Source organism: Lepidothrix coronata, unplaced genomic scaffold, assembly GCF_001604755.1.
Source record: "Lepidothrix coronata isolate B3197 unplaced genomic scaffold, Lepidothrix_coronata-1.0 Scaffold21, whole genome shotgun sequence".
Lineage (NCBI taxonomy): Eukaryota > Metazoa > Chordata > Aves > Passeriformes > Pipridae > Lepidothrix > Lepidothrix coronata.
In genome coordinates, this window is record NW_016690201.1 from 2,822,294 (window position 1) to 2,834,366 (window position 12,073).

Here is a 12,073-nt window from a genome sequence, read left to right on the forward strand (position 1 = left end):
TGGCCACTTCGTTACTGGGAGAATGTTTTGTGTATCTGCTTTTATTTTTCCCAGGGATACAAATAGCATTTCCTGGGAGCCCTTATTAGCCCATGAGAAGAACTAGGAAAAACAAAAGTATTGAAGGAGGATAAATAGTTTCTTAATAAATTGTTTGCTTACAGAAGTACTTTCCTGTTATGCTTTTTTTGTGTGTGTATAAATCCAATGAAACTTTCCATAAGTTATCATGGATTATGAGAAAAGGGAATGCTGATTCATAGAATCAGAGAATAGAATCACAGAGTGGCTTGGGTTGGAAGGGACCTTAAGGCCATCTAGTTCCAACTGTCTGCCATGAGCAAGGTTACTCCGAGCTCCATCCAACCTGGCCTTGAACACTTCCAGGGATGGAGCATCCACAGTTTCTCTGGGCAACCTGTGCCAGTGCCTCACCACTCTCACAGGGAAGAATTTCTTCCTTATATGTCATTTAAACCTACTCTCGGTTTGAAGCCATTCCCCCTTGTCCTATCACTGTAGTTCCTGACGAAGGGTCCCTCTCTGGCTTCCTTGTAGGCTCCCTTCAGATACTGGAAGTCTCCCCAGAGCCTTCTCTTTTCCCGGATGAACAACCTCAACTTTCTCAGCTTGATTCTAAAGCGAAGAATAATCTTCTAGGTCAAACTTCTATGTTTACAGCATAGGTGGCCTTTTGTTTGTGAGACTTTATTTTAATTAGAAGGTTAATCGTACAATATAAATAGGATCATCATGTCAAATGCACGATGCATGCAAAATAAAATTAAATACATAATTGACCGCTGTCCCTGCTTTTTGTCAGCCTTCTAGCAGCGGCCGAGCTGCAGAGCTCCTTGCCAAAGAACGTGGAACAGTGCCTGGGTTCATTGGCTTTGGAACATCTCAGAGTGATCTAGGATATGTTCCTGCAATTCAAGGAGCAGAGGAAATAGATAGCCTTGTGGATGCCGACTTCCGAATGGTGTTGCGAAAACTTTCTAAAAGGGACATCACAACAAAACTAAAAGTAAGTGTGTCCTTTGTCTCCCATAATTCTTTTTTTTTATTGGAAAACAATACACTTTTCTTAAGGATGGGAGAGGAATATGTGAACATAACTAATATTAATTTCATATTGGTAGATTTGCTACAATTGCAATCCAGAAGTTATCTTGGATAACCTCTAGGAAGGTCCATCGTGCAGTTATCTCTATAGATGCTCAATTGCAAGAGATAAATTGATTTTTTAAAAAGAGAGTTGCAGTTTCAGATATAAGCTGGTAAATTACAGAAAATATCTGTCTGACTTCTTAAGTCATTCTCTTGATATTTTGATTTTAGGCTATGCAAGAGTTTGGGACAATGTGCAAGGAAAGAGAAGCAGAAGTTGTTAAAGGTGTTCTTCCTTACTGGCCAAGAATTTATTGTAAAATTTCACTAGTAAGTACTGAAGTATTTAAATTAGAAACTTCTCTGTATACTTCCTCTCTCTGGAACAACCTCCAAGGTGGTCTTTATTGATTTTATCTACCTTTGTTGGAATTACTGACTTGTTCTAGGAAAAACATGAAGTTGAAGGAAATTATTGTTCTTTATTGTGGAGATATTTCAGTTTTGGCAGTGCGTGAAATCTTGAACTTTTGGGTCTCTGGGCTTTATTTCATTGATGGAGATATCTGTTGTTAGATCTTTATGTTTAAAAGATGGTAGGATATTTCTTCTCAGGAAAAGTTCTTTTATGTACATTCTAGAATGGCTAAAGAGACTGTTTAGTTAATATAATTATAAATCTTTTTGACCTGGGACTAATATCTGACCAGACTTAAAATTTAAAAACGCCCAAAACCAAACCCAAACATGGAGGACCATGGGTAGCCAGATAATAACTAATTTTTTGATATATTTAATACATTTTAAACTCTCTGGACTGGCTACTCTTGAAAACATGATATGGGACAGAATGGATCACTATTCTTATCCATTAGAGCAATTCTTAGTGTTTCTTTCCGGAGCCAAGAGCCTAGAAAGTCATGATGTTGTAAATTCATATGCAAATAAACAATAATGATGCAGTGTTTCTGTAGACTTATGGTAGTTCTAATTCTAAAGATGTCTTCGAGGTTTCCTGTTTTTCTTGCCTCTTGTCTTTCTGTTAAATGTTTTTATAAATTGGAAACAGATACTGTAGTTAGGGATATTGGGAAAAGGTTACAACTGTGAGTGTTCAACATTTTTGGGAATATGATGCTACTAAGCTGTGGCTCTCCCCATACCTAGAGATACCAAGACTTTATTGTCATTGGTGTGTATTTTCAAATCTAGGTAGCCCAATTAATCACAAAAATGGCTTTTTAATCATCACCTGTGCTTTGAAGTATCTGACATCAAAGGTGCATTTCTTAAACCAGCAAACATTAACTTTCCTTTCTTTTTTATTCTGACAGGATCATGATCGCCGTGTTCGAGAAGCAACTCAGCAATCTTTTGAGCAACTGATTCTTAAAGTAAAAAAACACTTAGCTCCTTACTTAAAAAGTATCATGGGATACTGGCTGATTGCTCAGTGTGACACTTACTCTCCTGCTGCTTCTGCTGCAAAAGTAGCTTTTGAAAAAGCTTTTCCTTCAAGCAAACAGCCTGAAGCCTTAGTGTTTTGTAAAGATGAAATTCTTAATGTGAGTTTATACTTTTATGTTTCTTTAAGGCTTTGTGTATATCAACTATTATTGTAAATTTAAAACTCATCCTGCTTCCATCCATTCTTCACTGTTAAATTTCTTTCTCACCTGAAATTTTGATCCTGAGAAGAGAATATAGAACAGTGTGGGTTGGAAGGGACCTTAAAGATCATCCAGTTGCACCCCCCTACCATGGGCAGGGTTACCTTTCACTATCCCAGGTTGCTCCAAGCCCCCTCTAACCTGGCCTTGAACACTTCCAGGGGTGGGGCAGCCACAGCTTCTCTGGGCAACCTGTGCCAGTGCCTCACCACCCTCACAGGGAAGAACTTCTATAAATAAATATAAAAGAGTATGGTAATAAGAACACTGTGATGAACACAGAGGAATGAATAGTGAATTTTCTTGTGTGCATTTCTGTGTAATGATGCTCAGTCAACACTTAATGTTACTGACAGACGGAATAAAGATGCTGGAGTACTTCAGCTGCAGTGAAAAAAGGAATAAAGAATGCTGAGCAGTGTTTCAGCCTCTACAAGTTTAGTAATGACTAGGGTTAATGCTCTTATGCCAGTCTTATATGAAACTGAATTGACTGGATTAAAAAAGTAAAAGATTGCATTGCTGGCCCATGTACGCAAACAGAAGTATTTTTGTTTTCCTCAGTTTGGCTTCTTTGTAGCAGAAGCACACTGGCACAGAGCTGCAACTTACAAAGTGTTGTGGAGCTTTAATTCAAACAGCTACTGTGTTGATCATGAGTCAGTTAAATTATTTTCTTTTTCACTAGCTTGTCTAAAATAGACAGCTGAGAGGTTGGGAAATTTTATTGTAGAGCTGTTTCTGAATAATGTATGGACTATATTGTTCACATATAAATATTGCATTTGTGTTAATATGTGTTGGGTTTTTTCCCCTTAGGTACTTCAAGATCACCTTCTGAAAGAGACAGCTGATACACTCAGTGACCCCCAGTATGTTTGCCTGCTTTAATGTGTGTGATTTAAATTTTGGTCTGTATTGGGTTCTCTGTCCCTGGAGGTAGTGGGTTTAGTTTTGTTTCAAGAGGCAGAGTATTTATTTGAGTCCAGTTCCTAGTGACTTTCTTTGGGACTTAAGTTTAAATGCTTTTGAAAGTGTTACCAGCTATCTAATTCTTGTTTCAACTGTTTTAGGAGTAGCATTTGTGCTTAGGCAGAATATGAGATGACTTGAGACTCTTTTGAACACTTCTTAATGTAATTTAGAACCTATGGAAAGTTTATGTATTTACATTGCTAGCACCTGAAATCAAAAGAAGAACACAAAAAAACTGAAGACAGTTTAGTTTAGAAGAACTTGGGAAGCCTACTGATTTATTTGTTGTTCACTTTAATTTTTTTGTTTGTTTTGCCTTCTGAGAACTGTTCCAGAAGAAGAAAGGGAAGCCAAATTTTTTCGGATTCTGACCTGTTCCTTGTTAGCTTTAAAAAAGTTGCTTAACATGTTGCCCAAAAAAGAGATGCATTCATTAGAGGAAAAGTTAATGTCGCTTCTATCCCAAAACAAATTTTGGAAATACAGCAAACACAACATACCACAGGTGACTTTTTAATTTCTTCTTTATTTTGGTTGGTTTTAGTTAAAGGTGATACACTTAACCTAAGGAAGTATTAGTTACTTGTATTCTACAGGAATGAACTTTGCACTTTGCTTATATTTGAAACAGCCTCCAGGTTTCTAGGCCTTAAATAGACAATATTGCTCTAAAATTTACCCAGCAGACCAAATTGTTATTTCTATATCATCATGATCTACTTCTTGGCAATCTGCCATCATTTAAAATTCATCTAAATTCATCTAATTCATCTAATAAGCTGAACTCTGTCAGCTTATTGATTGTGTTCTTAGTGCTTTGGAATTTTCAGTTTTTAAACCATTTTATTGGTCTTTAATCTGCTAAGACCAGTAGTGCACAGAGTGATGAACTGATGAGGTAGTATTTTTTAACAAGTTTCAAGTTGCTTTTGGGAAAAAATGCCTTTTGAGAAGTATATTAAAATACAACTGAACGAATTGCTGTAAAACATTTGATAAGCCTGTTTAATAATTGCTTTATTTTTCTTTAATAATATTTAAACTTTTGCTGATATAATAAAATATGGGGACCAGATGTTGTAAGTTATGTTGACTTTAAAAGGAATGTTATAAACTACATGTAGTGACAAATTTTGTTTTCTTTTCCTGTGGTCTCTGTCAGGTTCGCTCAGCTTTCTTTGAGCTGATTTCTGCTTTTTGCCAGCACTTGCCTGAGCTGGTGAGAGCTGAAGCACCAAGAGTTTGTCCTGCTGTTCTTCTGAGCATTGATGACAGCGATGCAGTGGTGTGTCCTGCTCTTTGGGAAGCTGTGCTTTATGCTATCACCACTATTGAGGTAATGGGGAAAACTAAAAGGCAGATATTTTCCTCAAACTTAACTTTTCACCAAGTTCTCTGTATAGAATTTGGAAGAAGGGCTTGACTGAGTTTTCTTTATGATTAATAACATAAACTCCTCAAGGCTACATACTCCTTCTTGCTCCTTAGGGTTTCAGTGTAACTTTATTGTGTCCAGTGTATTTGAAAATTAGAGTTGTTTTATGAGTTTAATTTAATTAACCTGAATCTCTTTCATTAAATGTAGTTACTAGTAAGTCAAATAATGTTTAAAACCTTTTTCTTGGTTAAAGACAGTTAAAAAAATGACCTGCAGTGCATTTTTGGTTTGTTTGTTTCCCCTTCAAGTTTAAGGGTTCTATAGCTTTTCTTTTTTTTTTTTTTGACTGAATTTTAACTGAAATACCAGATTTGAATTTATTAGCAGGATGAGGTGTTGCCAAAGACTGTGATGTTTTGAGACCTTAATAATGAAGATCTCTTTTGTAACTGCTAGTATGAACTGTAACAATTTGTGTGGAAAAAAAACCCCAAACAATATTTGCTCAGCCTTTTATAAATATAGGTATCTGGAACTATACTGAGTATTATAATAAATAGAAGAGATCAGATGGCAAAAAATTTTGTGGAGGAGAAAGTGCCAAAGTGTTTTGTAACCATCAGGAAATTTTTGAAGAGAGTTTCGAAGTGAGTGATGCTTCTAAAGTCAGTATCACTTGATAATGAGAACTTAAAATTAAATACAGGGCTAATTACAATGATGACTTTTATGAAGCATCATGAAAGCATTATTAAAGAGAAGCCTTTGATTCCAGCTGGCTAGTAAGGAAGGTCAGTTGATTTTAAACAGTGCAGAAATATTTTTGTCGTGTTAACTTCTTAAATTCACAAGCTGAAATAGGGAGAAAGTGATTTTGAAAAATAGTGGAAAGAGAGTAACTTAAGAGAATTCAAATTTTATGAGAACTTGTTTCAGCTACAATATGGGGAGGCAGGTTAAACGTCTAGCTTGGGAGTTCTTCTGAGGCATCATATTCTTGTTTGATTTACAGAAAGTGAATTTCTTTCTGTAGGACTGTTGGAGTCATGTAAATGCCAGAAAGGGAGTTCTGCCAAAGCTGTGGACAGTGCTTCGAGAAGGTGGACGAGGGCTGGCTACCGTTATATACCCCAACCTCTTGCCCTTCATTAGCAAGGTACCTCCTGCTGTTATGAAACCGAAGCTGGAATATTTCAGAACTTTTTTCGGCTCTTTAATTCAAGGGTATGAACCACAAATTTATTTATTTGGAATCAATCTCTTTTACATTTGGAAATAAGAGAACTAGTCTTCTTCAAGCTTTTAAAAAGGAATGAAAATAATATTTTAAAAATTCTTTTAAATATCTAAAACTAGAGTCAGTCCTTTGTGCCTGTTCCCGTCATCAGAAACCTTCAGCTTTCCTTTTGATGTTATTACATCTTCCTTATATAAAGCATTCTTATCTTTCCTTGTCAAAACTTTGTGTTTATTCCATGACAAATTTTAAAATGAGAAATTAATTTAAAATTAGGAGTGACTCTTAAGAATCAGGCTCTTCTCACCAGTGTATAATTTTTACAGAGGTTATTGGGAATTAGCATTGTGATAATGTAATTTCCTGTGTGCAGGAACCTTAATTCTTATGATACTGATTTTTAAAGGATTGAAACTGCTATCACTTTTTGCCTTTAAAATGCATCAAAACCAACCTTCTGTCAAATCTCATTTAAATAGATACATGTGCATTGTGTACTCAAAAGCATAGAGAAATTATTTTATGAAGGACTAAAATGCCATTTTTTTAAACAAAAATCAGCTCTCAACTGATGTTGGTGTGGCCTGTATCAGAGCTCTTGGAGAAGAGAGTTATGTATGGGTTGGTTTTGAAAAGTGTATCGAATGTTATTACAGGTAGTAAAATGATGCCCCTGAGATTGGCTCAGTTGGTTAGAGCCAATCTCAGGTTGTGAGTTGGTTAGAGCCACCAGGGTTGTGGGTTTGATACCCATATGGGCCATTCACTCAAGAGCTGGACTTGGTGATCCTCGTGGGTCCCTTCCAACTCAGAATATTCTGTAATTGTAATATTTCTCTGGTAATTTGTGTGATCTAATTTTCGTTAAAAAGCAAACGAATTCCAGTTTTTCAATCTCAAACTGGTTACTGGGAAACTGGCTTTAGGTGGCTTTGTTTTCTTTTTCTTACCTGTAATGACAGAAAGTGACGCTTTCTGAACCTTTGTGGCGTGGGTAGAAAATTGCAAAGGAATTTTGACAACCAGCTGAAGCATGTGAAGTATGCTTGACTGGACCTGGTTCCTCTTTTTACATAGATATTTCTTTGTGAATGCTAAGACTGGATGAAGAAGTTATTTTAGTGTGTTATATTAAATGCCTGGGTTTATTAACTCTTATTTTGAATTTATTTTGATCTGACTCCTGTAAATGATTCTATGATCCTATATTCCCATATTGGTGTTGTCTGGATCAGAACAACATAACAGAGGATATATTCATGGCATTCATATGGGGTTTCTTGGAAGCACAGTTGCCTGAGTGTGCCCTCCCTTTGATGTTGCCTCTCACAGGTTGTCAAGTGAGCGGGCAATAGCCAGCCCTTCAGAAAGTTCAGCAATTATAACTGCATTTATGGAGTGTCTGTGCTTTGCTGTACTACAGAAAATAGAAGAGGATGACCAAACCCAAATTCATCAAATGCTTATATCTGACCAGGTATTTATTAGAAATATGGAATATTTTTGTGTGCACATTTAATAATTACCATTATTATTAATTAACATTATTAATATTTTAATAACGTTAAAGAAAAATGTGAAATTTAGGTGAGGACTTACTTCTCTGTTGAAAGTTTCCCTAGATTTAAAAAAAAAAAAAAAAAATCACACAAAATCACCCAGGTTGGAAGAGACCTTCAAGATCATCTAGTTCCACCATCAACCCAGTACCACCATAATTACCCCATAACCACATCCCCAAGTGCCACGTCCAGGCACCTCTTGGACACTTGTAGAGATGGTGACTTCACCACCTCCCTGGGCAATTCCAATGCCTCACCACTCTTTCAGTGCCTCACCACTCTTTCAGTGATTTTTTTTTTCTTATGTCTAGTCTGACCCTCCTCCGGTGCCGTTAAAGACCGTTTCCTCTCATCCTTTTATTTGAGACGTGGCAGAAGAGACTGAGCCTCACCTTGCTACAACCTCCTTTTAGGCAGTTGTAGAGAGCCATGAGTAACAAAAATAATGCTACTGAATTTAGTAATTTTTTTTCTTCTTATAAAATCATCCTTTTAACTGTGCAGTTTAAATTATATTTAAGGGAAAAAAAGCCATCCTGTATATTTTCAAGCATGAGTGTTCAAGTGTTCGAGCTTGAGTAATTCTGGTATTTTTAGAATTACTTCTGCAATGTTTTTCAAAATTATATAATTTTGTGGCATGACAAAGAATAAAACGATTTTTTAACTGGATCACTGTTCTTTAATAAATTTTTTTTTTTTAATAGCTAATTCCTTTCACCAGTGCTGTTCTTAAGGAGCCCATGTTACAAAGTGGACCATTATTTTATCAAATAGCAGAAATGCTGAGCTCCTGGGAAGCTAAAGCAGAACTCTCCAGTGATGATGGCACAGATGAAGTTTTCCAGAAACTGTTGTCAAATTTTTGGGACCATCTTTTAAAAATGTGTGTACTTCATGTTGATAGGTTGGATGCTGATGAGAAATCATTGTTTGCCATATCTGGTATGCTAGAAATTCTTCAGAATCCAAAGAGTGCTACCAAACCAAACAACAAAAAATTTCTGAAAATCAGATTTACAGACGAGGATGAATCTGAAAGAAACACAGAGAATGGAAAGCTCACAGAAGTGAGAAAAGGTGACTCTGAAATACAGGCTGACTTGCAGCATAGTTCACATCTAAGGAAAGAACCTTTAGAGAACTTAGTCTGCAACCTTGCTGAGCTGAGCATTGTGTATGTCAATGAACAGAAGTCAGAACAGCATTTGAAATTTCTCTCTGCCCTGCTCAACTCTTTTTCCTCAAACAGAGTTTTCCAAGTACTTTTAGAGCAGGGAAATGATGCAAGCCATGCTGAAGCTGAATCCCAAAACAAAATGAAAGCTCATAACAGAAGTCCATCTGTACAATTTCTGTATATGAATTTAATAACTTGGCTGAAAGAAGACTGGAGAAAGGACACCCATTTCCTAGTTGATATTTTATACAGTGTGCTTCGTTGTTGCAACAGTAATGAAGAAAGGAAAATCATTCTTGATGATTTAGCAAAGGTATGACTTGTACATTATGTCATTAATTTTTATCAAAGTCATGACTGTTTTTGTGGGCTGTTGTTCATTAATAATCTTATGTTGGCACTGCCATATAGAAAAAATTCTACATGAACTTGGGTAAGATCAATTTAAGGAAGGTAGATTTAGGAAAGCTTGACGTGACAGTGTTGGAGTGAAAGGTTATGACATCTGTTCCTTTCTGTACGGTAAAAATCATTAAAAAAAAGGAACATCAGAATTTCTCTGCTTTTACTTCTCTATACACTGTGGGTTTATACTAGTCATTGGTGGCCCTTCTTTTAAATGAAATCTCTTATTGATTTTGTTACTGAAATTTAGCAACTTCTACTTAATCCCTGCAGAACAGTTAAAATGGTACTAATGCTTCCTATTCAGCAAAAAAATTTGTTAAATATCGTGGAATTTTGATTTTCTTTTCAGATGGATCTGAAATGGATTATTTTTCTCCAGATAATTCAAAAGGTACCCCTTAAGATTTATTTTTTTTTGTTCTTGTTATGCATAGTTTTGAATATTTCTCTGGCGTTAGCTTTGAGACTCACATGTGTTTGAATGACTTTTTTTTTTTTTTTACCTACGTAGTGATAATTTCCATAGTTTGAAAATCTTACATTAATAGTTTCAGAGTAGTGTTTGTTTTAAATGCATTTAAATCTGGAGACAGTTTTAAAAATGAAATGATGATACCAAAACAAAAGAATCTTTGTCCCTTCTATTTTTGGTCAGTTTGCTTTTTGAGCCAGGGGGATTCCTGATTTGTTGGTTATCCGTGCTAAGCTAGAGAGAATGGAGCTGGGGATTAGACCAATAACTTAAATGATCATTTATATCATCACCCTTACATGATGCTTACAAGGAAAAGGTAGTATTCCATTTTTTCACACCCAATATCGAGACTGACATTTAAGTAATTGCGTGGGATGCAATAGGAAGTATATGACAAACTTTTGGACAAAAACTCATTGCACTGGATTTATAATCCAGTGCGTAGACCACAGTATCTTCCCCTCACACATGCTGTGTATTTTAGGAATACTCAATTTTTATGATTTTGTAACTTAGAGTACCTCATCACCAAAATAATGTTTTTGATTTGTGACCCTCCATTTCTTTTTAAAGAAATTCAGGTGCTGTAAATGGATTTTATGTTGTAAGTAGGTTTTATTTCAGCCAACTTGGTCATCCAAAAGTTATTTTTGTAATTCCAATGTAGGAATTCCCCAGGCTCTATAGTTGAAGAACAGGAAAAGGAAGCATTTTCAGAAGGTGACTTTTTTTGCTCTACAGCAGAGGTCTGACCTAGCCATAAGCTGCTGTCTCTGACCAAAAAGAAAGCTGGGGGGGATTCTTGCAGATGTAAACACCTAAAGACTTATTGTTTGTGACAGATGATATTATTCCCACTCTATGTGTAGGTTTGACATAGTAATCTTATGCTTACTCAGTAATAATAGTTAAAAAGAAGTTGCCCAGAAAGCTGTGGATGCCACATCCCTGGAAGTGTTCAAGGCCTGGTTGGATGGGACATGGAGCAATTTGGTCTAGAGGAAGGTATCCCTGTCTGTGGCAGGGGGGGTTGGTGCTTGAATTGGAACATGGAAGATGATCTTTAAGGTCCTTTCCAATCCAAACTATTCTATGATTCTATACTCTTAAAAGATTCTTACAATTATTTTCTCGTGATTCAGGCATGCTCAAGCACAACAAAACTTTCCTTAGTCTCTGACTGGCTGAAGGGAGATACACTTGGAGAAAGACTGGTGATGCTGGCAGATGATCTGTGCCACTTGTGTTTAAAACCTAGTGCAGCCTCATCAGACTCAGCCTCTTCAGAAAGGTGGACCCTCCTGAGCTTGGTGTTGTCACAGCACGTTAAAAGTGGTAAGCATGTATAATCATTGGAGTTTGTGAACTGTAAATACTCCAATCCTTGGAGTTTGTGAAGTGTAAAGCGTAAGTGAAGTGCACTTATGCTTTGCATAAGGTTGAAAAGAATTTGAGATCTTCCAGAATACTTAATTTGGAACATTTAGGCTTTCTTCTTGTGGTTCATTTGTTGGTTTGAAGTTTTTGTTTATTTCTTTTGGGCTTTCTTTTTTTATACCTGAGCCGTTTTTTTGGTCCACATTGCTAAACAAAGTCAGTTTTTAAAGAACAGATTCAAATTCAGATTCAAATAGGGCTGATTTTCCAGTGACTTTTGCTTTCTGACTCTAGAGCTTGGGGGTACTGCTGACCTCGTTTTCTGCTGGGTGACCTGTTTTTAATTCATATTGGTTGAAGCCAAAGAGACTTTCAGGAGCTATGGTGGTTCTTGACTTAGTGATTTAGGTCAAAATAGAGTATGTGGACTTTCAAAAAAATTTTTTAAATCTCTTGTCTCAGTTTCTCAAGGTAAATTGCCATGGAGGAAATGAAAGAGCCTTTCATGGATCAGTAGCCTATCAGATGATAAGAATTAAAGGGGAAAAAGGATAAATACTGAAAGGAAGATAATTGTTTCTGATAAATTATTCAGAGTAATCAAAACTGAAACTTCACAGACCTGTAGCAGTGTGTTATGATACTGAATGCTTAACTGATATAAGTACAAAAGAAATCCAAAACCAGTAAATATCACAAGT

General features: G+C 36.1%; 1 protein-coding gene across 1 annotated transcript in view; it reads left to right on the forward strand.

Annotated features, from left to right (window-relative positions):
* The window catches only part of LTN1 (listerin E3 ubiquitin protein ligase 1), a 32,294-nt gene that overhangs the window by 2,085 nt on the left and 18,136 nt on the right, over positions 1 to 12,073 (forward strand). Inside the window, exons 2-12 of the mRNA XM_017807901.1 lie at positions 824 to 1,027; positions 1,342 to 1,440; positions 2,445 to 2,675; positions 3,600 to 3,652; positions 4,080 to 4,260; positions 4,918 to 5,091; positions 6,167 to 6,357; positions 7,703 to 7,847; positions 8,640 to 9,425; positions 9,870 to 9,911; positions 11,138 to 11,330. Coding sequence (XP_017663390.1) covers positions 824 to 1,027; positions 1,342 to 1,440; positions 2,445 to 2,675; positions 3,600 to 3,652; positions 4,080 to 4,260; positions 4,918 to 5,091; positions 6,167 to 6,357; positions 7,703 to 7,847; positions 8,640 to 9,425; positions 9,870 to 9,911; positions 11,138 to 11,330 — 2,299 coding nt within the window. The remainder of the gene's footprint in view (positions 1 to 823; positions 1,028 to 1,341; positions 1,441 to 2,444; positions 2,676 to 3,599; positions 3,653 to 4,079; positions 4,261 to 4,917; positions 5,092 to 6,166; positions 6,358 to 7,702; positions 7,848 to 8,639; positions 9,426 to 9,869; positions 9,912 to 11,137; positions 11,331 to 12,073) is intronic.